At 51.5% G+C, this 26,150-nt stretch overlaps 1 protein-coding gene across 2 annotated transcripts; it reads left to right on the top strand.

The window, feature by feature from the left end:
* The first annotated feature begins 500 nt into the window (after nucleotides 1–500).
* Nucleotides 501–26,150, top strand: ADAP2 (ArfGAP with dual PH domains 2). 2 transcript variants are annotated; one of them, XM_080682009.1, is made up of 11 exons: nucleotides 501–1,184; nucleotides 2,005–2,135; nucleotides 3,792–3,883; nucleotides 8,481–8,560; nucleotides 9,405–9,517; nucleotides 13,925–14,071; nucleotides 16,607–16,690; nucleotides 19,681–19,743; nucleotides 21,241–21,318; nucleotides 22,438–22,666; nucleotides 24,353–26,150. In XM_080682009.1, exons 1-11 carry the CDS (start codon nucleotides 1,091–1,093, stop codon nucleotides 24,385–24,387), a joined length of 1,146 nt encoding a protein of 381 aa, XP_080538135.1. In that variant the 5' UTR covers nucleotides 501–1,090; the 3' UTR covers nucleotides 24,388–26,150. The 2 variants fall into 2 exon arrangements, with proteins under 2 accessions (XP_080538135.1, XP_080538136.1); XM_080682010.1 differs by lacking the exon at nucleotides 19,681–19,743 and having other exon boundaries at nucleotides 948–1,184; nucleotides 24,353–25,012.

The raw sequence follows: 26,150 nt of genomic DNA, 5'->3' as shown, positions 1-26,150 counted from the left end.
AGTGTGTGTCTTCCCAGACAGAAGCCCCTGATGATGTCAAAGAGTGACAGGAATGTGGGAGGGGAACAGGGATTAATAAAAAGCCCACATTCAAGGCCACCTAGGCCCTGCCCGCACTTCACAAATACAGCTGTTCAGGGGGCCCTGGCCGAGTAGCTCACTTAGTTGGAGCCTCGTCCAGATGTGCCAGGGTGGTGGGTTTGATCCTAAGTCAGGGTATGTGTGGGAGGCAAGCCACCGGTGTTTCTCTTCTCTCTCTCTCCCCCTCCCCCCTCCTTATCTCTCTCTCTCAATCATTAAAAAAACACACACCATACTTCAGGGGTGTCCACGTTGTTGAAACCACACTTCCTGGTGAACCATCATGCAACCATTTATTGGACTTCTAAAAATATGTAGGTACTATTTCCAGGAGCTGTGTGAGATGCAGAAATAAAACTACTGACAGCAGACAGAGGGAGGAGGGATTTACATAAATACATGAGTCACTGATGCAAGGCAGACAGAAGGTGCTCGGGATCAAAGGGATGGACAGACTCTAGAACGGTGTTCTAGGAGGACCCCAGCCGGAGGGGTTCCTCGAGGCCGGGAATCAAGGAGGGCTTCCTGAGGAGGTGGCCTTTGACTGTCCCTAAAGCTCTAAGTAGATGTAAAGTCTATATCGGTAGGACGCTTTAACAGAAGTTAGATCCTGTTTGATTTTCCAAGGAGCCCCGAGACGGCATTTGCCTTTATTTCCCTTCTACAGAGGTGGAAACGGAGGCCCAGAGGAGTTGAATAGGTGGGCCTCGCTAGCAGGTGGTGGGCCAGGATTTGATCTGGAGCCAGTGGGACTCCAAGCCCTGCGCTGGGCTCCTTCCTCGCCTGGTTCCGCCTCAGCTGCAGCGGAGCCCGCGGAGCCCGGAGACACCCGCGCCAAGGGAGGAGCGGGACGTCGGGGAGGGGCGGGGCTGCGGCGGCGCGCGGAGCTAGAGGCGCGGGGGCCTTGTCCCTCTCCACCTGCCCGGCGAGCCAGGGCACTGGCCATGGGCGGCCGCGGGTCAGAGGGTCGCCCGGCGGAGCCCCGCTGAGCCCGCCCGCCGGGCCGGCCATGGGCGACAGCGAGCGCAACAAGAAGCGGCTGCTGGAGCTGCTGCGGGCGACGGGCACCGGCAACGCGCACTGCGCCGACTGCGGGGCCGCGGGTAAGGGCGCGGCGGGCAGCCGGACCGGACCGGACCGGACCGGACCCCAGCCGCCAGACCCTCACCCCTCCTGGATCGGGTCCGCCCCGGGCCCCGCTGGACCCTATGACACCTTCGGAGCCAGGCTCCCGCAGACACAGAGTGCGAATCTCCCAAGCGGACCCTGCCCGCCCTCTTCTCACCCTCCCCGTCTGGACCCCAACCCCCGATCCCGGACCCGGGGCCCTGACCCGCCTTCCCGGCCAGACACCCCACCTCCCCGGACCTCGGCCCCTGACGCCACTTTCCATACGCTCCGTCCATGACATCCCACACCCCGAGGGGTCCCAGCCCGCTCCGGCGCCCCTGACCCTGCAGGGCCCCTTCCTCCAGACGCCCCCGTCTTCCCACCTTCCTGCTCCGCAGCCTCCGAAACTGCGGAGGTGTGCCCGGTGGGAAGTGTCAGATTCCCGCAGGAGTGTCCTGACTCAGCCTGGGAGCCGGACTTCCCACCTGCAGCTCCCCTGCCGGCGCCGGGCCGGCCCCTCGGACCGCGCTCCCTCTCGGTTCGGGCGTCCTGCCTCAGCCTCCCGCCCCGATTCCCAGAACTCCTTCCAAGGTCTTTCTCTTCCAAGATCTCGACCGCGCCACGGCCGGTGCGGTGACCAGTTTCCATGCTGGCCTTCTGAGTTCACCCAAGGTGGGGGCCCCGGAGAGAAGGCTTCCCCAGCAGGGCATCGCCCCAGGAGTCCAGCGCTGCCTCTCCTGGGGCCCCCAGCCCAGTCCTGGTTTCCTCCCCCAACTCTCCACCTAGTCCGGCTCCCACCCTCTCGCCCCGCAGATCCCGACTGGGCCTCTTACAAGCTGGGCATCTTCATCTGTCTGCACTGCTCCGGCGTCCACCGAAACTTCCCAGACATCAGCAAAGTTAAGTCCGTGAGACTGGACTTCTGGGACGACAGTCTTGTGGAGGTAGCAAGGGGCGCATGGGGTGGAGGCGGTGGGCAGGGTGCCCCCGTTTTACAGGGAAAGACTCGAAGGCCCAGAGAGAGGCGATCACTGGGGAAAGAAAACCCAGCCTATCAGAGCTGTGGCTTAGACAGAGGCCCCGAGTTCAAATCCTAGCTTCCTCCCTTGTTTGTTTAGGAGGGGAGGCCCTGAGCTTGGTTTTTTAACCCTCGCTGTGGACCCTCAGTTTCCATATCTGTGTTAGGGGGACACCGCCCCCGCTTCACAGGGCTGCTGGAAGGATTAAATGCAGGCTCAGTGCAGGGACAAAGTACCAGTCAGTTAACAGCGACTGTTCTCATTAGCTGAAGTCCTGGACTGGAACGGAAGCAAGCATCCCAGTTCCAGAATCCTGAGTCTATTCTCTCCCTCCAGTGCCCCTAGCCAGGAAGGGGACTACTTGGCTCCGCTGACCTATGGTGATGGAGGACACCTTCAGCCTGGAGGAAAATACCAATTTGGCCAGGACACCTTCTGAGAGCAGGCAGTCCTAACCTGTGCTGGTTGGCCGAGGATTTCCAGGACTGTTGGGGGAGCAGGCCCACGGTCTCTGAGTGCCCACTGTGTGCCAGGCACTTTGCTAGGCCACTGGGCTAGATGCTTTATTTATTCACTCAACACCTAGTTACAGGATGCCTGCCGCCTGCCATGTGCTGGGGCAGTAAGGTGAGCAAGATAAAATCTGTCTGCATGGAGCTTACATTCTAGCATAGAAGGTCAGGAAGCCCGCAACCCAGCACCGAAACCCGAAGGTTATTTGTTTGTGCCTTATGTCCCCCTGTTATATTTCCTCCAGCTTGGCAGGTGCCATCCCGGAAGCTCAGGGTTTACGTACTGCCCGAGGGTCCCTCCGTGAGTGGGTGGCACGTGATCCCTGCTCTGCCAAGATCCAAAGCCCATGGAAATCCCGTGATATAGCTCAGTGGCCCCTGGGCGACGGTGGGAGAGGGGGGGAAAAGAATAGGGTTCACCCTATTAAAAACCTGATGTTTCTTCCCACACCACCCTCACCCCAGATATGCCACTGATGTTGCTGAGTGCTGACTCTTGGCCCATGTGTCTCTGGGTCTCTCAGGTGTCAAAGGGCCCCAGTGATAATCCTGCTCTAGAACTCTATGGGGTCAGCACTGACTTCCGTCTTCCAGCTACCTGTACTGCCTGCAGACTTGGGGGGACTGTTGCTGGGGGTCCTGGCCAGCTGTGGAGGTGTAGGAGGAAGAACATGAGCTTTGGGAGTTAGACAAGCCTGGGTTCAAATCCCAGCTCTCCACTTACTAGCTGTGTTACCTTGGGTCAATCGCCTAACCTCTCTGAGCCTCTAAAATGGAGATGGGAATATTAAAATGGTTAAGGGGATCGAGTGAACCAGTGTGTGGGAACTGTGGTGCACTCTGCCTCTATGAGGCATCGTTGTTCCAGCACCACATTGCTCCGGCCTTTCTAGCAAACGCTGGTATTTTATTTTTTGGTTAATTCTGGTGGGCTGTGCCAAATTCCCCTAGGACTGTCTCCTGACTCAGCGGAGGAGCCAGTGAGAACAGTGGCCTTCTGGGTAGACCATGGTTTCATTTCATATTTTGCAAGTTCTAATATTACCATCAAGTTGCTGTTGTTTTGCAGTTTATGACCCACAACGGGAACCTCCGTGTGAAGGCCAAGTATGAAGCCAGAGTCCCTGCTTTCTATTACATCCCTCAGGCCAGCGACTGCCTGTGAGTGCATGATCCCTGGTCCCAACCCACCGCCGGGTCTTTGCCTGTGGTGTCTCCTCCATGGACCTGGTCAGCAGGTGGATCCAGGAAAGGGTTTGGTACTGTTATGCAGAACACGTGAGACCTGGTTTAAGCCCTCTCTACCTTTATTGCTTGGGTTGTCATTTCCTCCCTCTGGGACTCGGCTTCCATCGCTGTGAAAGGGCGCATTTTCTCTATTATCTGCCCCATTTGCCTCTGATGTTCTCACAGGTGGTGGCTAACTTGATAGAGAAGAGAAACACTGGTATTTTATTTTATTTTTCTGTTAATCCTCACCCGAGGATATTTTTTTCCCCATTGATTTTTAGAGGGAGTGGAAGGGAGGGGGAGAGACAGAAACATTGATGTGAGAGAGACACATCGATTGGTTGCCTCCCACATGTGCCCTGACCAGGGCAGGGGATGAAGCCTGAAACTGAGGTACGTGCCCTTGACTGGAATCGAACCCAGGATCCCTGAGCCAAACCAGATAGGTCAAAACACTGGTATTTTAATAGAACAAATGTATTTCAGCTACTTCCTATGGAGTGCTATGTCTTTAGGACTGTCCCAAAGCAGCCGCCTGGGCCCCAGGTCCCTAAATATTAACCATAAAAACAATAGTAGCTGCTAGTATTTACTGAGCTTTATCTATGTACCAGGCCCCATGCTAAATAATTATGTGCATTAATTTGTTGAATTCTCTCAACAACCCCATGAGATAAACACTGTCATCACCCCCATGACGTAGACGAAAAACTTGAGGCTTGTAGAGGCAAAGCTGGGTCTATCTGATACCAGGGTCTGGGTGATTGAACCATGACATTGAGAAAATCCAATACGATGAGGGTGGGGGGAGGTCGGGGGAGTGTCTGTGAAGCAGTAGGAGGGTTCAGTTGACCGGGAGGCGAGGGTTCGTGTGACACTGGTACCTAGTGACCCCAGACCTCTGCAGATTGACTGCCTGAGCCTAAACCTCTCTCCCAGGGACCCAACCCCACCGTCAGGGCTGCTAGACAGCACCTGCGTCAATGGGTGTGTCTGTCCCTCTGAGCAGACACAACCTCATAGGGACATGGCTTGCAGGAAGCCGGCTGCATTTCAGCTACATTATCCTCTAGCCCAGCCGTGGGCAAACTATGGCCCGCAGGCCGGATCCGGCTGTTCTATCCGGTTCTCTTGCTCTCCCCTCCGCTCCTTTACTTTGAATTTATATTAGTTCACACAAACACTCTATCCATGCTTTTGTTCCGGCCCTCCGGTCCAGTTTAAGAACCCATTGTGGCCCTCGAGTCAAAAAGTTTGCCCACCCCTGCTCTAGCCTCACAGCAGGATGCTTTAGGTCAAGGCACAAACTACACAACCATCCCTGGGGTCCTGCGATTTTCCAGCGGCTGGGGAGGCACAGCTGTGGACTCGGGAGACCTCAGTTCTGTTTCCGAGTCTGCCATGACCCAGCTGTGAGAAAGTGGACAAGTTACCAAACCTCTCTGACTCGTGGCATCCTCTCCTCTGAAATCTGGATAATGATGCCTGCATCAGAGCATCGTGGTGGATTAAATGAGGTAATTTATGTAAACGTCTCATAGGCCACCTGAAATGCTAGTTTGTTTGTTTTTTAAATATAGTTTTATTGATTTAAAAGAGGAAGGAAGAGAGAGAGATAGAACATCAATGATGAGAGAGAATCATTGATTGGCTGCCTCCTGCACACCCCACACTGGGGATTGAACCGGCAACCCTGGCATATGCCCTGACCGGGAATCGAACCGTGACCTCCTGGTTCACAGGTTGACACTCAACCACATAGCCATCCCATGCTGGCTGGGCTGAAATGCTAGTTTTAATCCATTTCTCAGTGTCAGCCTCAGAATGCTGCCTAGTGCCTGGCCCCGCAGAGGGATGAGTCAGCCTGAGGGCCTGATCATCTTGCCTCATCTCTGCCACTCAGCCCTTGGCTCCAAGGGGAAGGGGAAGAGCAGTTGGTTAGCACCTACTATGTGCTAGGCCTTCTGTCCGCACTACACAGACACTACTTGTCATGACTCCAACAACAGGCCTGTGCTTTAACCCCCTTTAGCTGAATACTAATGGCCTCTTCCCTCCTATCCCAAAAGTCCTCTAAACTCCCCGCTTCCAGCACCAGGACTGGGGCCTCAGTCCCCATTGTCTCTCCCAGCTCTGATCCTGTGGCTCAGGGTTCCTCAATGTCCTGGGTGAGGATTGTGCATTAGGTAGGACTCTTTGTTGTTGTTGTCGTCATATGATCTTTAATTGAAATATTTCCCTTTGTAGTTCTTAACTGGCTAGGCATTCCACGGCACCTCTGTTGATGTCATCTATGATGTCATGAGGGTGGTGGCCAATAGCATTGCAGCCCACAGACTGGGCAGTCCCCAGGATCTCTCTAATGGTTTCAGAGAGCTCTCTAGCTAAAGGTCGGTGCCGCATCTTCGGGCAATGTTGACGGACTCATCAAAAGTGGTATTTCCACTGTGCTCAGTGTTTCTTCTTTCCGTCTCATGGTGGTTCTTTGAGGCTTTGATGATCAGGGCAGAGGCCCTAGATGTGGGCCTGTCTGTCCTGAATGGACACAGTTTCACTGTGATCCTCTGACCCTTCCAATCGCTACCAGAGGCTGCTTTGGCAATGCCCTCATCAGTCTTTTCTGGAGATGGACCCAGGGGGCTGATCTTGGGGGCCAGGGTGGAGGTGGCACTGACTTCCCCATCGCTGCACCTCAGATATATGACTTTGATCTCCTTGGGGTCAAACTTGGGCAGCCTGATGGAGGCGGCTGCTGTCTGCCAGGTGAACCCAGATTTGGAACAGCTGAAGAAAGTTGCACCTAAGCCTCCTCCAAGGCAAACGCCAAAAAGCTAGATAGGACTCTTGATTGTAAGTGACAGAAACCCAGTTTAAACCAGCTTAGAAATTAGATGCTGTGGGTTCTGGGGATCAGGCTGCAGGGAGGACGGAGGTGGAGCCACCCCAGGAAGGACAAGCACCAGCAGGCCTGTCAGAGCCTCTCTGGCTCTCAGTCCTGCTTCTCTCTCAGCCGGGCTTCTTTCATGCAGCTGGAGCAAGACCACGTCCAGGTCCCAGCTCCAGCTCTCAGTTGGATCCCAGAGGGCGCTTCTAACTCACCCTCCCCTCTCAGTCTTGCTCCTTTTGGTCCACCCAGCCCTGGGCAGAGCTCTGATTGACCAGTTGGGCCAGGTGCCCAGCTCTAGCCCATTCCCTGTGGTTGTGGGGATAAGGTCATATAAACCTTGGGCCCAGCCGGCGTGGCTCAGTGGTTAAATGTTGACCTATGAACCAGGAGGTCATGGTTTGATTCCTGGTCAGAGCACATGCCTGGGTTGTGGGCTCAATCTCCAGTGTGGGGTGTGCAGGAGGCAGCCGATCAATGATTCTCTCTCATCACTGATGTTTCTATCTCTCCCTCTCCCTTCCACTCTGAAATCAATAAAAATATATTTAAAAAACCAAACACACACAAAACAACCCTTGGAACATATACCTGGAAATTGTGAGTGAGAACCAATGGGTTGAATTAAGGCTCCTTTTGGCTGCATGGTTTCTCTGCAGGGGTCATGGAAGACAGTACCTGATGGGACTAACATTGAACACCCACTCTGTGTGGGCATGGCTCTACGCCCTTTATATACACTTAAAGCTACCCTAAGGGTTCGGTAGGTATAATATTATTGGCATATTCCCCAAGTTCAGAGGAGTTGAGTATCTTATTCTTGATCACACAGTGGATAAATGGTTGAGTGGGACCAGATCCCAGATGGTTAGACTTCAAGACCACTGCTCCGTCCGCTGAGGCATGCCCCGAGTACATGGGCAGGCTCAGGGAGAGGCTCCTGGCCTCCTGGCCTAAGCTAGGAGCATGCAGTGGAGGCGGCAGTGTAGACGATCCAGAGGAGCTGGTGTCGGTCTTGCTGACCTGGAGGGCTGGGCTGGCGTCAGAATAGCCCAGAGGTTGCCGAAACCAGTTTGGCTCAGTGGATAGAGCGTCGGCTTGTGGACTGAAGGTCCCAGGTTCGATTCTGGTCAAGGGCATGTACCTTGGTTGCGGGCACATCCCCAGTGGGGGGTGTGCAGGAGGCAGCTGATCGATGTTTCTCTCTCATTGATGTTTCTAACTCTATCCTGCTCCCTTTCTCTCTGTAAAAAGTCAATAAAAATAAAAAAGTGGATTAAAAAAAAAAAAAAAAAAAGAATAGCCCAGAGGTTTTCGTAAAGCCCATTGGGGGATATATTTCCCCCAGGAGACACTGGCAATGCCTGAAAACATTTTTGGGTATCACTGGAGAGGCAGGGCTACTGGCATCCAGGAGGTAGAAGCCAGAGAAGCTGGCAAACATCCTACAGGGCACAGGACAGTCCCCACAACAGAGTTGTCCAGTCCCAAAGGTTAACAGTGCCATGGCTGAGAAGCCCTGGCAGCCTGAGCAGGCAGTGAGGCCGCTGTGTGATGCTCCCGCCTCCAGCCGCGGGGCCTCAGACAGTTACTGTGGGCAGAGCACGCATCAGACACAGCTGACCAGAGGTTCTCTCTTTTTAGGGTCTTAAAGGAACAGTGGATTCGAGCTAAGTATGAGAGACAGGAATTTATGGCTGATGGGAAAACCATCTCACTCTCAGGTACAGTTCATTTTAATCACCCTTTGAGGTCTCTGTTGCAGCGAGTTCTAGAAAACAAAGTGCCCGATTCTTAGGAGCAAGGTCCAATCCAGAGATATCTGCTGCCCTCCCTCTGGCCACAGAGACCCAGGCCTGGGTGCCTCTGCATCTGAAATGGCAACACGGCAGTTGGTGGGGTTTGTGGTCTGAATGGACAGGAAGCATGTTTGCACGTCCTTGCGGGGCCGCAAGGGTGTAGAGTCTTCCTGTAAGTTGCAGGAAGGCTCACCCATCAGGAACACACCCCTGCGCCTGGCTACTGTAGCCCCTGGTGTGGCACAGGCTTGGTCAGGTGCATGGGCTGGATGTCACCCTCCTTCATGCCCTGGTGCAAGACACAGCCTCATCGGTGGCCCTGGACCTATGGCTGACACTGACCCAGAGAGCAAAGTGCACAAAACCACTCTGTGAGGATCAGAGGCAGCCAGTGCTCCACTCTCCCAGCTTCCAGGAGCACCTGGCGATCGTCAGCCAGCAGGTGCCTGGAGGGCGTGCATTATTCCTGCACTCTGGAGCGTGCCCCTGGGCTGATGGCCGTGGGAAATCATCAGTACAGTTTCTCAGTACTTAGCCTATTTAAGGGTTTACTGTGTCTTCTTAAGAAATAGCCAAGGAAGGACATTGGAAATTTGGCCCCAGATAGGACCCCCGTGTCCTGCATCTGAAGTAGCCAAGTTAGTTAGATTTGAGACATTTTAGCAGCAGATGGGAGGTTCATTGTACCCCGAGACCCTACGAGGATTGTGAGCTGCTTGTTTGTCTTGAGGCTGCGGGTGTTCACTCTTTGTCGTCCTCGGTGGCTAAGGTAACCGGGAAGGGTTCCTGTGGAAGCGGGGAAGGGACAACGCGCAGTTCCTGAGAAGGAGATTTGTCCTGTTGGCAAGAGAAAGCCTTCTGAAGTACTACACTAAGGAACAGGTAAGAGGCCATACCCGGGAGGGGTCCCCTCCTGAGCACCGAGGTCTGCTCTTTAATCAATAGTGACTTGTCTTGTGGGTGGTCTCAGCCACGGACAGTCAGGCCCCACATCCCATTTTCCCTTGGTAATACAATCAGTCCAGCCCACTACAAAACACCTTCTGTTCACGTAGAATAAGCTTAGACTGGTCCATGAGGAAGCCTTTGATGATCATTTGATTTGACTTCATTTCTTCATACATGCAAGGAGTGTTTATTGAGCACCTACTATGCTAGACATTATTGTTGGCACTGGGGACACAGCAGTGAACTAAACAAAGCTCCTCTTCTCTCCGAGCGTTCATGCTAGTGGAAGGAGACAGGTGGTGATCAAACATACATCAGCATATGATATAGCAGGTAACAGGAAGTGCTAAGAAGTGAAAGAGATGAGAATGTGAGGGACCGGCCAACAGAAGGCTCTGAGCACTTGGCCTTCACCTTGCTTTGTTTCCTACATGTAGGAATTATCGTATATTTCCCCCGTTGCTTTCCTAGATGGACCTGTGCGATGCGTGGCCGCAGTCTAGGGCCAAGTGAAAAATGATGAGGGATGAAGAATATTTATCCTCCAAGTGAGAGTAGGAATTTCTTTTCTTTTTTTCTCTCTCTTTTTTTAAAAAATATATTTTATTGATTTTTTACAGAGAGGAAGGGAGAGGGCTAGAGAGTTAGAAACATCGGTGGGAGAGATACATCGATCAGCTGCCTCCTGCACACCCCACACTGGGGATGTGCCCGCAACCAAGGTACATGCCCTTGACCGGAATTGAACCTGGGACCCTTCAGTCCGCAGGCCGACGCTCTATCCACTGAGCCAAACTGGTCAGGGCTCTTTTTCTCTTTTTTAATATCTTTTTATTGATTTCAGAGAGGGACAGGGAGAGAGAGATAGAAACATCAATCATGAGAGAGAATCATTGATTGGCTACCTCCTGCATGCCCCCTACTGGGGATCGAGCCTGCAACCGGACATGTGCCCTTGATTGGAATTGAACCTGGGACCCTTCAGTCTGCAGGCCTATGCTCTATCCACTGAGCCAAACCAGCTAGGGCAAGAGTAGGGATTTCTTATTAGTCTTCAGTTTAAAGTCCTGAAAAATGTTGCAGGCACAAGAGGCAGGAAGAGAAAGTGGAGCAGAGTTAGGAGGGGCCACTGAACCCCAGTAGCTGCTGGGGGCTGGTCTCCCAGAGAGTCTCATTTTTGGTTGGGGAAAGGGATCCTTTGCTCAGTTCTAAGCCTGTTTAGTCTAAAACAGTCTAAAAATAACACAACTTGCCTTTGGTCTTTTTAATTTCTTTCCCCGAAAAAGGAAAAAATTTAATTTATAAAGGTAGCTCATTTTAATGTAAAAATTTGGGGTAATACAAGAAAGTAAATAAAGAAAGTGAAACTCAAAAGATGTCTCAGCATAACAAAATGTTGATACTCAGACATACTTTAAAAAAACAACAACCTACAAATCAAGAAGAAAAAGACAATCCATTAGAAAAATGGCAAAGGAAATGGACTGGCCTTTTTCAGAAAAGGAAATCGAAAGGCCTGATAAGGGTAGGTAAGAAGAGACACTCAATGTCTCTGGCAGTCAGGGAAATGCAGACCAAACCACAATGAGATGCTGCACACCCACCACAATGGCTAAAGTTAAACAGGCTGACAACACCAGGTATTGGCGAGGATGTAGAGAAACTGAAACTCTCATCCATAAATAATACAACCCCTTTGGAAAACAATTTGGCAATTTTATTTTTTAAAAATATATTTTTATTGATTTCAGAGAAGAAGGAAGAGGGAGAGGGAGAGAGATAGAAACATCAATGATGAGAGAGAATCATTGACCGGCTGCCTCCTGCATGCCCCGCACTGGGGATTGAGTCCACAACCCTGGCATGTGCCCTAGACTAGAATTGAACCTGGGACCCTTCAGTCCGCAAGTCGACGCTCTATCCACTGAGCTAAACCAGCTAGGGCATTGGCAATTTTAAACAAAGTTAAATCTATCCCTAACCACATAACCCAGCCATTCCACTTCTAGATATTTAATGAAGAGGAAGAAAAACGTATGTCCAAAAAAACCACAAAACTGTTTATAGAAGCTTTATTTATAATAGCCAAAACCTGGAAAGAACCCAAATGTCCATCCACAGCTGAATGAATAAACAAATTGTAATACATGCATAGAATGGAATATTACTCAGCAATAAAGGGGGACAAACTACTAAAAAATGCACTAAGGTGGATTAATCTATAAATATTATTCTGAGCAAAAGAAGCCTCATACAAGAGTATGTACTACATAATTCCACGTATATGAAATTTTACAACAAGCAAAACTACTCTATATCAATAGAAAGTAGGTAAGTTATTGCCTGGTGTTGAAGTGAGGTGGATGGGGATTATCTGTAAAGGGGCAGAGGAAACTTTTGGGGTGACAGTGATGTTGACTATCTTGATTGTGGCAGTGGTTACAAGGGAATATATGCTTGTCAAAAATCAAACTGTACTCTTAAAATGAGTACCATTTTTTGTTTATCAATTATACCTCAATATAGCTGATTAAATGAAAACAGTGAGGCCCAATTTCAAGTCCATTATATTGGCAAAAATATTAAAAATTGGCAATGTCAAATGTTAGTGAGAAGAGGGGGGAGGGAAACCCTTCTTTGTTTTAGTAGGTTCCTACTATGCATCCGGTTTTGGGACTTGGTATTTCTCATGACTATCAGGGACATTTTTTCACATTAGTAATATTGATCTAAATTAGTCTTTTTATTTTATTTTTTAAATATATTTTTATTGATTTTAGAGAGAAAGGGAGAGGGAGAAAGAGATAGAAACATCAATGATGAGAGAGAATCATGGATTGGCTGCCTCCTGCATGCCCCCTACTGGGGATTGAGCCAGCAACCGGGGCATGTGCCCTTGAATGGAATTGAACCTGGGACCCTTCAGTCTTCAGGCTGACGCTCTATCCACTGAGCCAAACTGGCGAGGGCTAAATTTGTCTTTTTAAAATGTTTGTGGCATTTCATTGTGTGGATGTACTATGACTGAATTATTTAATGGATATGTAAAACACTTCTTTTTCTGCTGGTATACCAGTAAGTAACTGGCAATAAGCATCTTTTGGCATGCATGTTTGCACAGAAATGCAATTACTTTCTTGGGGTGGATTCTTAGATGCAAAATTGTGAGTCAAAGCAGAACACTCGACATTGTAATAGATATGACCAACTTTCCCCCTAGAGAAGACTGTTCAATAGAACTTCCTTCAGTTCTATGCCTCCCCGATTCAATACCCTAGCCACCAGCCCTAGCTGGTTTGGCTCAGTGGATAGATCGTTGGCCTGTGGACTGAAGGGTCCTGGGTTTGATTCCTGGTCAAGGGCACATACCTTGGTTGCAGGCTCCATCCTGGGGCCGTGTACGGGAGGCAACCAAAGGTTGTATCTCTCTCACATCAATGTTTCTCTCTATCTCGGTCGCTCCCCCTCCCTTCCATTCTCTCTAAAAATCAACGGGGAAATATTCTTGGGTGAGAATTAACAACAACAACAAAATACCATAGCCACTGGCCTCAAGTGGCTACTTGAGCATTTGAAATGGGGCTGAGTAAGGAACAGAAGTTTTATTTTATTTTTTTTCTTGTGTTTTTAAAAAATATTTTTATTGATTTCAGAGAGGAAGGGTAGAGGGTGAGAGATAGAAACATCAATGATGAGAATCATTGATCAGCTGCCTCCTTCCTGCATGCCCCCTACTGGGGATCAAGCCCACAACCTGGGCATGTGCCCTTGACCGGAATTGAACCCGGGACCCTTCAGCCCACAGACCAACGCTCTATCCCCTGAGGAAACCAGCCAAGGCTATTTTTATTTAAATGTAATAGGCACATGGGTTAATGGTTCCCACAGCTCCACAGTGTTTGTTACAATTTTTCTCTCTTACCGATTTTGAAGGAAAGCACTCTTTTCTCTTCCCTGCTCAGCATGAATCAGTGATTGAACTGTTTCAGAACCCTGAGACCAGCGAGTACCTCTTTTACCTGCTTTATTTTATTGGGTGGCTTCCACAGATGACTTGCTTCAGAAAAACATCCATGGCTAAAATTTTGAAAAGTCCTGCGTTAAAGCCTTTCCAGGCCCCATTCCAGCTCTAGAGGCCAGTCTGAGTAAGCAGGATGGTGGGATGGCTGAATACGGGACAGCAGGAGAATACGTGTGTCTTAATGTCAGAGCAAGAACATTGAAAACCCATGGAGAGTTACAAGTTGACTATCTGTCCGCTTGAGGCCTTGGTGAAGGAGATAAGATGACTCCCTGCAGACTGTCTGTCGGCATCTTGAGGATCCATTCCCTCTCTTTCAGGGTAAAAGCCCCAAAGCTGTCATCCACCTCAAGGACTTGAATGCCACCTTCCAGACAGAGAAGATAGGGAACCCCCACGGGCTGCAGATCACCTACCGGAGAGAGGGCCACATCAGGAACCTGTTTGTGTATCACGAAAGCGGCAAGGTGAGCTGCCTGGCCTCGCTGTGCCCGCCTCCAGCTCGGCACCCCAGGGTTCGGCAGGCCCAACGATGAACCCTCTTGAGATTTGCAGTTACTGTTTGCCTAAATCTATCGTCACTTTCTGGTCAGAGACAAAGGTGTGAGGAAGGCAGGGTGAGATCAGAGAGAGGAGCCTGACACGGAAAGTGGGTGGTTCTGGACAGTTCCTATCCAACCAAGGGGTGTCCAGTCAGCAGAAGGGCTATGCCCGGGGATGGCGAGTCCCGATGTCACCAGAGATCCTGACTATGGAGGGAGGAACGGAGAGAAGATCAGGCAGCAGTGCACTCCGGGGCCTTGCTTCTCGACGTGTAGGCCCACCCTGGACCTACTGAATTAGAAACTGTATTTTATTTAAAATTTTAAAAAATTTTTTATATTTTTATTGATTTCATAGAGGAAGGGAGAGGGAGAGAGAGAGAAACATCAATGATGAGAATCATTGATTGGCTGCCTTCTCCATGTCCCACATTGGGAATCAAGCCCACAACCCGGGCATGTGCCCTGACCAGGAATCAAACCATGACCTCCTGGTTCATAGGTCGACGTTCAACCACTGAGCCATGCCGGCCTGGCAGAAATTGTATTTTAATAGGATCCGCAAGTGATCCTTATGCACATTAAAGTTTGAGAAGCCCTGCGTAAAGGTCCAGGAAATCAGACCCTGGCTCTCATTCAGTCCATGGTGGGCTCTCTGCTGTTGCTCGGACTGGCTGGACACCGGTGGCCACCCCCGCCCCCCCGTGCCAATCACTGCTACGAGGACTTTCGCTGAGGTGCCCAAGGTCTCTGACATTTATAGTACCCGACTCCTTCCCATTTGCCTTACTGTAGAGCATCTGACAACCTAGGTCTGGCCATTCTGCTCTTTCCCTTGATACCCCAGTTTCTCCATGAGATGGGCCTAAGTGAGGGGCCGCAAAGTCACGCCAGCAGGAGCCAGGTAGGTGATCTGAAAGTGGAGTGGACAGCTGTGAGGCTGTGACAAACAGGAAAACCTGTACAGAGAGAGGACTGAAACAAACAAACAAAACTTCAGGAGCCAAACAAACACGAATGCAGGTTGGATTTGGCCCCAAGGTCGACAGCTTGTGATTGCAGAGACCTTCCAAAGTCAAGGGCTAGGCTGGGTCTTTCCTGGGACGGGCCCATTCCCTCAGGGCCCGAGACACACAAAGGTTGGTAACTCCCAGGACCAGAGAGCTCAGAACTTGGAACAAACCCGTGAGAAACAGTGAGTAATTAGGTTTCATTCCTTGGAAATCATATTCAAATGAATGACTCAATCACCCAGTTACATCAAAGTGCGGCACTGCAGCTACCTGAACAAGTCTTTCCGCCTCCCAACTCCAAATTCCTGGGAGAAAGGATTTCATAAGCCCCGTCCAGCATTGGTCCAGCCCTGGTCCAGCTGCTGTGGCCAAGAAGGGGCGGGATCATAGCAGCAACTGTGGCTGGGCGGTGGGTGGGTGAGAATGAGAGGGGCAGTTCTCAGAGAGGCAGGGCTTGGGCTGAGCAAAAATCTATGTCAACATCTAAACTAACCTTCAGGATGAGTAGAATGTCCTAGGCCATACGTATGCGTGGGTGAGGGGAGCGAGGTGGGTGAGGCACAGAGTTCCAGGAGGAGCGAGCAGAATGTGTTGAGGTTGCAAATGGCTTTGTACGGAAGGAACTCGGAGGGCAAAGTCAGTCAGACCAAAGAGCTTAGGTTTTCTTCGTGAGGGTCGTGGAGGGGACTCGATCTTGGACTCAATAGACTTGCAGAGTGAAAACCACCCTGGCTGCGGGCGGGGAGGACCGATCGGGGAGCAGTAGAGCAGTGGCAGAGCCGGCTGGATGAGCTGTCCACCTGGTGAGAGGGGATGGTGCCCGCACGGCTGAGGGATGCATTCTCCTGGAGTGACCGCAGAAGGTCCAAGCCGGCTTCGGCCTACGCTGCCCTCCAAGCAATGAGCACCCCCAGTGGAGGAGCACCCCCAGGTGCCCATGCCCCCACCTGAAAACCGGTCTTTGACATCTGAGTGAGGACTCCTGCTCCTCAAAGTGTGTCCTACTGACCAGCATCACATCGCTGATTGCTAGGAATGCAGACTCTCAGGCCCCACCCCTACCCACTGAACCCACATCTGCCCTGTAACAAGATCCTCAGGTGACTCGTACACATGTGAGAAAATGTCAAGGACTGTCTTAGGCCATTGCATAACTCCCATGCAGCTCACCTGGGGCCTTTCCCATGGCTCCAGACCTCCCTGCCACTGGCTTCCCACTTGCTCAGGTGAGCCGCCCCCTCCGCCCGCCCCCCAGGCTGTGGTGTTGCTCCCCCAGCTGCCTGTGATCAGCCCACAGGCCCCTCAGTGGAACTGGGGGAATGTGTGTGTGCGGCACGCCCGTGCACAGACCTGAAAACCTTGCTAGCTTCCTGCCGCCACTATCAGCCCAGCCCTCCGACCCCCATCTCACCGGGTATCCGTTTGTCCTTTACCTTTTTCTCTGCAGGAGATAGTGAACTGGTTCAACGCCCTCCGTGCAGCCCGTCTGCAATACCTAAAGGCGGCCTTTCCTGAGCTCCCAGAGTCTGAGGTGAGCTAACAGTGGACCCCAACTTCCGAGTCTCCTCTCTGCCACCTCCTCTCCTTGTCTGCTGACCTCGAAGACACTCAGAGGCCAGACGAGGTTGGTTTGTAGGCAAGACCTTGAGACTTGGGGATGGGCACCTCTGAGGGAAACCAAAGGCTTTCTCCTGGGGAGGCTGGGGGTAAGGGCTTCACCCGTAGCAAGGCCGCCTCTGAAAGGCAGGTCAGGCTCTCCCCTTCGGGTGTCAAAGGGCTCAGGATTTGGGCGTTTCTTCCTGACCCATTCTCCCTCTACAAGGCGCACAGGATCCCTACCACACGGCTTACAAAGTGCTTTAGAGCCCCTTTTATCTCGTAATTCCTTTTATCTCCTAATCCTGTAGCAGGCAGTGAGGGGGGCGGGGTGGCTATTCCCATTTTGCTGATGAGAAACTGAGTCCCAGGAAGGTCAAGTGGATAATCAAATGTGCTCTTCCCATGCTCACGTGCCCTTTGCCCTTCATATTCTGGTCTCGTGAAGGCAATTCCCCATTACAATTCTAGCAGGAACATCTGCTTTTCATGGCCCAGGAGATGGTGAGCCTTTGAACTTCATGTGGATTGTCTCCAGACGTCTGGGGCATCCATGTACCTCTGTCAGGCTTGGCTGGGGAAGTGGGCAGTGTGGGGCAGAGAGTGCTGCCTGGAGCCAGGAGGCCTGGGCTCTCATGAATGCTCTGTGGCTGACCTGCTGTGTGACCCATGCAGGTCACACCACCTGTCTGCAGACCTGTTTCCAGATCTGTAAGATGGCACTTTATCTAGGTCATCTTCAGGGTCCCTTCCAGCTTTGAGGTGCTATGATCCGGTGTTTAGTTTAGGCCCTACTCTAAGAGGATTTTGTAAGTGATGGGGCTGTCTTATTCCAAGGTCTTCCTTGAGACCCTAAACACTCCTTAATTCTAAAGTTTTCAGGGAGCCAAGTGCCTGGGATGGGGGTCCACTCCAGGCCCAGTGATGCACCGAGATGGTAACCCTCTGAAAGTGGCCCCAGCCGCCTGGGTCAGGGTGCTCCGGGTCTGCAGAGTCAGCACCCATAACTGGCGAGTGCACATTCCTGGGGCAGGGTGCTGGGGTGCTGGCTGCTGACTAGAGAGCAGGGAGGGCAAAGTGCAGATGTTCAGCCGGCCGCCTGGATCTGAGCTGGCGCTCCGACTTTGCTGACCTCTGCAGAGGAAATTGGTCGTTGGCCAACATCTCAATGTCCTCTTGCCTCCCTCATCTGCCATCTTTACCCCTCTGTGCCCATCTCCCCCCCTGCCTTTCCTCCTCTATGTCTGTGTGAGGTCCTGGGCCCGTCGCTTAGGCATCCAGATGCCAGGAGCCCGGATGTCCTTGTGGGGTTTTGGTCCTGTGCTAAGGATGCATGGACTGAAGCCAGGGAAGCTGTGTTACCTAGGGCAAGGCCCCTTACCGCTCTGAGCCTCAGCCTGCTCATCTGTCACCATGGGGACAACACCTACCTCCCAGGGCTATTGTGAGAATCAGGTGAGCCAAGGCATCCGAGGTACAGTGAACAGTACTCCATCCACGTGTCTTTCCTCCTTTGAGGCGTTTCCCTCGGCCTAGACTAGCCCTGCCTCAACTCAGGTTCAGACTGTTGAGCAGAAGAGACTCTGTTTTTTTCTGCAAATGAAGGATTTAAGGTCTATAGACTATGTTTTAGGGGAAGTTGTATAGTTTATATTTTTGGGTTTGGCTCACTATTTTCCCCCTTTCAGACTTCCTATTCCTATTTCCCAGACCTCACTTCCTCTTTGCCTCTGCCCTGGAGTTCTGGAGTCTGCTCCTCCCCCGCCCCCCCTCCCGCCGCCACCAACCCCAGAGGGCTGGGCTGTGGTTGGAAGCCCTAGGCTTGCCAGGTTGACCTGTGCTCCAGCATCAATCCCTGGAGGTATCTGTGGGGTAGCAGGGCAAGCTGCAAGGGATCGGGAAGATCACGCCCTCCGGTCTCCTGACTGCAGAGAGGAAGCAGGCTCAGAGAGAAGGCAGGGTTTACCAGGGGAACACAGCTAGTTGAGGTCAGAACTGGAGCTAGAACCCAGTGTCCTGACTCCTAGTCCAGAGCTTTCTCTACTTTCCCACTCTGCTGTCCCCTCCTTGGGGCCCTGTGTCAGAATCCCCACCCATGACCAGGTCTTGGCCAGGGGCCTGATGAGAGGCATGTTTACACTCTAGCATCACAGGAGGACCACGTGTGTGTATCTAGTGTCTATCAGCCTTAGGTGTGAATCCCAGATCTCCATCCTCCCGGCAGGGTGACTTCGGGAGTACCCTTGACCACTGTACCATGCAGGCGTCCTCAAACTATGGCCCGCGGGCCACATGCGGCCCGCCGAGGACATTTATCTGGCCCGCCAGGTACTTCTGCCTGTCCTGCTTAGCAGTCGACTCGTCCCGGGCCCGCAGTGCGCATAGGAATTTGTTCATAGTTTTTTTTTTTAAACTATAGTCCGGCCCTCCAACAGTCCGAGGGACAGTGAACTGGCCCCCTGTTTAAAAAGTTTGAGGACCCCTGCTACAGTGATAATACCGCCCACCTCACGGGGTGGCTGGGAATTGCTCCCAGAGCCTGATACACACTAGACCTATAGGAGACCCTGACAGGAGGGTCTCCTCAGAGCCTTGTCTGTGTCCATCTCCTGGGGGCAGTGGTTGGCAAACTCATTAGTCAACAGAGCCGCAGTTTGCCGACCACTGTCCTGGGGGTTCGGAGCATTCCTTAAACCAAGTTCTTAAACCAAGACTCAGCTGTGTTGGGAAGCCCCGCACACATCTGGCTCTGTTGAAATATTAATATTGCATCCATACCACGTTCCAAATATAGCCCCATGAGCCACGAGCACACACATCCTTCCCCATTCCAGACTTCCCCTTTGTGGCACAGCCAAGTTCAGTGGGGAGCCTGACCCCCCGGACTGTGAGGCAGGGGGTCAGTGCATGTCTCTTTTTCCCCAGCTCGTGCCCCTCATCACCAGGAACTACCTCAAACAAGGCTTCATGGAAAAGACTGGTCCAAAGGTACATTCTCCGGGTCCCTGGGGGCTTTCCTGGCCCCTGGCCCCTGGCCCAGCGGGCAGTAGGGCAGAATGTGGGAAGTGGGACAATGAAGGAAGTAAACCAATGTGTGTGAGTTCCCGGGGCCAAGGACCAAGGGGTCAGCTGGCCGGTGTTGCTGCAGGTGCCTCTCCCTATCACTGGGCATCCTCCCTCCTTATCAACACCACCCTCCACTGCTTTCCTCTTAACTCCCCTAAATGACCCTACTCCTGGGAAAGCACAGCTGCAAGGGACTCCTTGGGGATCAGCTTTTGCCTTTTCCACAACTGTGTGCTCTGGGCTGGGGCCCTGCCGGGACGGTCCGCGCGAGTCAGGGGCTAGAGATTAGTCTGAGAAAACACACCTGCGCACCATGCTTGGCACGTGGGCACGCCCCTCCCAGCACAAGCCCCGCCTCTGCTCCCATTTGCAAACCAGTCCTAACCCCTCAGCAGCTGCTGCTTCCCACTTACCTGTGAAGGAAAGGGAGCCTCTGTGCCTCCCACGGAGGGCCCAGACGTAGAGGCTCCTGCCGCCCGAGGGCATCTCAGACCCAGGCAGCGTATTGGTGGGGCGAGGCTCAAGGTCAGAAGTCTGGCTGGAGTGGGTGCGGTGGCGTGAGGAGAGAAAGGGGGGATGGGAGGAGGAGAAGAGACAAGGAAGGGAAAAGCAGGAGCCCCCTAAAAACACTCCCAAAGCGGCAGTATCCCAAGGCTTTTTAAAAAAAGGTGTGATACGTTGCCAGGGTGTTTGTTAAAAACTACCGGGAAAGGTGTTAAGCAATCAGCTTGAAAGGAAGCCTCAGTCAGCTTGAGAGCTAGTCAAAGGGTTGCATACTTTTGTTTACTTCTTCTTTAAAGATAATTTTTTAAATTGATTATATTGATTTCAGGGAGGAAGGGAGAGGGAGAGAGAGAGAGAAACATCAAGGATGAGAGAGAATCATTGATTGGCTGCCTCCTGCACGCCTCACACTGGGAGTCAATCCCTGACCAAGCCCCCGACCAGGAATCGAACTGCGACCTCCTGGTTCCTAGGTGGACACTCAACCCTGAGCCAAGCCGGTTGGGTATGTTCCTTTCTTTCAGCAGCCAGGGCACAGTCCGCGGCTTTCTCTCACCAGCCCATGGTTCTTGCCCCCGTCCCCTGACCCAGGTTAGGCTTTGGCCAAGGCCAGGGCTCTCGGCATTGCTGAGCAGTAGCCAGTTCTGATTTCCCCAACTTCCTTTCTCTGAGACTTGTCCACAGCCCGAGAAAGAGGAAAGCGCCTCTTTCAACTCGCAGCCGCACCTACAGGCAGCAGGGTGACGCTGGCAGGGCTGAGGAGGTGGGCACAGCCTTCAGAGCTCCAGGGCCTCAGGGAGGGGCACTGGGTGACTGTGGAGCAGGGACCGGCCAGCTCCCGTGGCCTAGTCCAGCCTGGCCCTCTGACCTCTGTGCGTCCCTGGCCCACCTGGCACAAGGTTCCCTCTTTTGCAGCAGAGAGAACCTTTCAAGAAAAGGTGGTTTGCCCTGGACGCCCAGGAACGGAGGCTGCTCTATTACAAGAACCCACTGGTAAGAGCCACTGCCGGCCCTGCCCCAGTGCACCCGAGATGGAGGCGGGTCAGTGCTGGTGGGGAGGCTGCAGGCTGGAGCACCCAGCCGAGGTCACAGCTCCACCTTGGCTTGAGTCTTAGTCATCTCTGCATGAAGCTACTCCCCCCTCACCTGCAGGAAGTCCCTTATGTGGATCCAAAATGCTGCCTACGTAGGCAAATAGGGTGTTTTTCGTCCTCTCATCTCCAGGGCCCATTTGTGACTGGGAAGGCTGGGAAGTGCGGTGATTAGGAGTATGGGCTCTAGAACTCAGCTGTCTGGGTTCCGTTTTCGGCCCTGCTACTTTTAGTGGTGTCCCTGGACAGAGTACTTAGCCCTCCGTGCCTCCATTTCCTCCTCCGGAAAATAGGCTTACTAGTAGTGCCTTCCTGAGAGGTTGCCATGAGGATTGCATGAGGCACCATCTGTAAAGCACTGGCATGCCTGGTGCTTAGCTCTCCATAAATACTATTTTTATTTTTTAAATATATTTTATTGATTTTTTACAGAGAGGAGGGGAGAGGGATAGAGAGTTAGAAACATCAATCAGCTGCCTTCTGTACACCTCCAACTGGGGATGTGCCTGCAACCAAGGTACATGCCCTTGACTGGAATTGAACCTGGGACCCCTCAGTCCGCAGGCTGACGCTCTATCCACTGAGCCAAACCGGTCAGGGCTAAGTATCATTTTTAAAAAAATTAATCTTCTTAAAGACTTTTTAAAAAAATTGATTTTAGAGAAAGAGGAAGGGAGAGAGAAAGAGAGAGAGAGGGAGAGAGAGAAGAGAGAAACATTGATTTGTTCCACTTATTTATGCATTCTTGTATGTGCCCTGACAGGGGATCAAACCTGGAACCTTGGTGTGTCAGGACAATGCTCTAACCAACTGAGCGATACTAAATATCATTTGAACAGATGATGTGTGTGATTTCTCTGACAGTTTCAGCCTTTCAGATTCTGGGTCCCACCTCGCAAAAATTCCCAGTACTGACATGCCCACCACCTCTTTCTAAAATAGAGTTTGGGGGCTGTCACGGCTGCAGGTGCCCCTGTGCCCCAGGTGTGACCTCTGATGACCCTGTGGCCTCTATTTCCAGGATGCCTTTGACCTGGGCCAGGTGTTTCTCGGGAGCCGGGAGCAGGGGTACGAGGTGTCCGAAGGCCTGCCCAAGGACGTCCAAGGAAACCGCTGGAAAGCGGGCCTCACCATCGTCACCCCTGAGCGCAGATTCCTCTTCACCTGCCCCAGCGAGAAGGAGCAGGGCGAGTGGCTGGAGAGTTTCCGGGACGTGCTCTCCCGTCCCTTGACATCCTTCAACCTCCTCAGTAAGATGCAGGGCCTGGGGATTGTGCTTTTGGCCAAAGGCAGAGGGCAGGAAGCAGCTTCTTCACGTGGGTCGGCTCTGAGCCCTGAGACCGAGGTCATGGCTCCTGACTGTGCTTTTTCTATCCTCTTCCTGCCAAAGAAAAGAACAGACAGGGGACATGATTCCCAGCAGCCCGCTCTGTCCACGCTGAGTTCCTCCTCCAGGCGGCCTTCCCCAGAAGCATCTGGAGTTTGGTCCTGGCAGAACCCGGTTAGATTCCCTTCTCGCCTGTGCTGAGTGCAGGGGCCCAGCGGCCTCTCTTCCTCCAGCTCCCTTCCCTAAGTCCCTTTCCTTGTGAGAAAAGCCTGGCCTGTTATTATCAGTGAAGGTCACACCCTGGGGCAGCTCCCAGGGTTTTCTTTTTAATTTTTTTATTTTATTTATTGAGGGAGAGAGAGAGAGAGAGAGAGAGAGAGAGAGAGAGAGAGAGAGAGAGAGAGAAAGAGGAACATCCGTTTGTTGTTCCACATATTTATGCATTCATAGGTTGATTCTTTTTTTAAAAAAAATATATTTTATTGATTTTTTACAGAGAGGAAGGGAGAGGGAGAGAGAGCCAGAAACATCGATGAGAGAGAAACATCGATCAGCCGCCTCCTGCACACATCCCATTGGGGATGTGCCCACAACCAAGGTACATGCCCCTGACCGGAATTGAACCCTTCAGTCCACAGGCCGACGCTCTATCCACTGAGCCAAACCGGTTAGGCCATAGGTTGATTCTTATATGTGCCCTGACTGGGGATCGAACCCGCAACCTTGGCATATTGGGATGACGCGCTAACCAACTGAGCCACCCGGCCAGGGCCCAGCTCTCAGGATTTGGGATTCCTCCCCACTCACAGAGGGGAGGCTGTTTTTAGTGTCCTTTCCTCTGGGCCCTCCCTTCTCTCTGCCCTTCTCCTGCTGCCCCCTTCACCCCAGAGGTGTCACATGTAGGCTTCCTGTCTGCCAACAGCCCTGTGCATGAAGGGGAGATGTTCTGAGTCGAGCAGGAACCTTCTGGCCCAGGGCCTGGCTTCTGGGGCCCAAGGAGAAGTTCTGTGTTTGGAAAAGTACAGACTGAGAAAGGGACCCCTTGGGAGAAACCCTTGTGCCCTTTGAGTCTGACCAGTGTAAACACAAACTCGCTTCACTTTCCAAACTCTCTGAGCCAAAGTGCTCTGAGACAGACTCCGAAGTGGCTAGGGAAGCACCTCCACAGGAGCTTTCTTGTCCCCGTGGCCTGTGTGTCTGAGTCTCTCTCTGTTTTTGTGTTTCTCACTCTCTGCTTTTCTCTTCTTCTCTGGGGTGCCTGTTCCCTCTGTCTCTCACCTTTTTTTTTTTTTAAATTTTTTTTTATTGATTTCAGAGAGGAAGAGAGGGAGAGAGAGATAGAGACATCACTGATGGGAGAGAATCATTGATCGGCTGCTGCCCGCACGCCCCAACTGGGGATCGAGCCTGCAACCTGGGCATGCGCTCTTGACTGGAATCGAACCCGGGACCCTTCAGTCTGCAGGCCGATGCTCTATCCATTGAGCAAAACTGGCTAGGGCTCCAGCCCTTTTTAAATTCTGGTTCCCCTGCCCTGCGCTGTTCCTTCCGGCCTGTAGGACTGCATGGGCACGACCACCCCCTCATCCCTCTTTTTTTCCCCTTGCAGCTGCATCAACAGAGAGTGGCCACAGCAGCAGGTGACCCGCTGGCCAAGGAACTGGCTGGCCACAGGCCATGGGAGCTCTTGGTGGGAAGGAGACGTTCTCAGCTCGGCCTTGGTTACCCAGCAGGAGTGCCCCGTAGTTGGCAGCCATCACTAGCAGTGAACTCTGCCAAGACTAAAGCTTTGGCCTTTACCAACCAGCTCCCTGGGCCTCACCACTGACCAGTCTTAAGGCCCAGGACATCTCCAGTGAAGGCACTGCAATGGGAGGGCACCCACAGCATCACTCAAGTGGCATGCTTGCCCCCAAACAGTTTAATCTGACTCAACCATGAGGAAACAGACAAATCTATTCTGTAAAACAGCTGGCCTGGACTCCTCAATGTCAGCATTGTGACAGATAAGGTAGTGTGCAAACTGTTCTAGTTACAGGCGACTAGAGAGCAACGCCAGGCAATGTGTGATTCTTGATTGGATCCTCGATTTAAAAAAAAAACAGCATAAAGGACATAAATTTGAATATGGATGTGTATTAGCCAACAGTATTATGAGACTGTGATAATGATGTTGTATTTGCATAGTAGAATGCTCTTGTTCTTAGGGGATATGCATTGAAGTGGCCAGGAGTAAAATATAACAATTTTCAGTCTACAACTGACTCAGCAAAAAATAACCATGTGTACATGTATATGTAGAGTATATACATATATACATATATGTACTATACATATGGAAGAAGACGGAGCATTATACACACACACACACACACATATATACATATATATAATATATCTGGGGAGAGAGAGCTGCTGTGTAAAATGTTAGCAACTGATGAATCTAGATCCTCATTTTTCAACCTTTTTCATCTTTCGGCACACATACACTAATTACTAAAATTCTGTGACACACCAAAACATGTATTACTCTTTGTGTCCCAGCTGGTGTGGCTCAGTTGGTTAGACATCATCATGGGCACCGAGAAGTTGCCAGTTCAATTCCCAGTCAGGGTATGTGCCTGGGTTGTGGGCTTGATCCCCAGTAGGGTGTGTGCAGAAGGTAGTGGATTGATGTTTCACTCTCACATCGATGTTTCTCTCCCTCTCCCTTCCTCCCTTTCTCTCTCTCAAAAAATATCAATTAAAACCCCCCCACATATTATACTTTTTACTGATCTGACCAAAACAAGGTATAATTTTGATTCATTCACATCGGGCGACTATTACTGTGTTGGCTGTTGTCATTTTTTTAATTTGACTATCTAAGGGAAAAGAGGTCAGTGCCCCTGACCAAATAGTCAGGTGTTGCATGTTTTAGATTTTTTTTGCAGCACATGGGTTGAAAGTTGCTGATGTAAATGAAGTATAGATAGGTTTGTATTGCCCCATTCATGCAAACTTCCTATGGATTTGAGTGCTCAGCCCAGCCAGTGTGCCTCAGTGGTTGAGCATTGAGCCATGAATCAAGAGGTCACCAGATTCCCATGTTTCTCTCTCATCAATGTTTTTATCTGCCTATCCCCCCTTCTTCTCTCTCTAAAATCAATAAAACTATGTTCAAATTAAAAGCTTAGGGGAAAATTTTTAAAAATATGTTTTTATCAACTTTAGAGAGAGAGGAAGGGAGAGAGAGGAAGATCAATTGACTGCTTCCTACACGTCCCCTCCTGCGGATCTAGCAGGAAACCCGGGCATGTACCCTGACTGGGACTCTAACCAACCCGGCAACCTTTTGGTATATGGAACAACACACAACAAAGTGGTTGTTTTAAAACATTAAAAAAAAAAATCTACTTTTCACTGCT

Source organism: Plecotus auritus (genome assembly GCF_963455305.1).
Source record: "Plecotus auritus genome assembly, chromosome: 7".
NCBI classification, from domain to species: domain Eukaryota; kingdom Metazoa; phylum Chordata; class Mammalia; order Chiroptera; family Vespertilionidae; genus Plecotus; species Plecotus auritus.
The sequence above is the reverse complement of the archived record's forward strand: the minus strand, read 5'-3'. Positions and strand labels throughout refer to the sequence as shown.

What these genes read in the sequence shown, in the direction of transcription:
- ADAP2 (XM_080682009.1), top strand. Translation starts at nt 1,091, where the DNA reads ATGGGCGACAGCGAGCGCAACAAGAAGCGGCTGCTGGAGCTGCTGCGG. An exon ending in CCTCAGGCCAGCGACTGCCT is followed by an intron (nt 3,884 to 8,480) that starts GTGAGTGCATGA and finishes CTCTCTTTTTAG; the next exon opens with GGTCTTAAAGGAACAGTGGA. An exon ending in GAAAACCATCTCACTCTCAG is followed by an intron (nt 8,561 to 9,404) that starts GTACAGTTCATT and finishes TCGGTGGCTAAG; the next exon opens with GTAACCGGGAAGGGTTCCTG.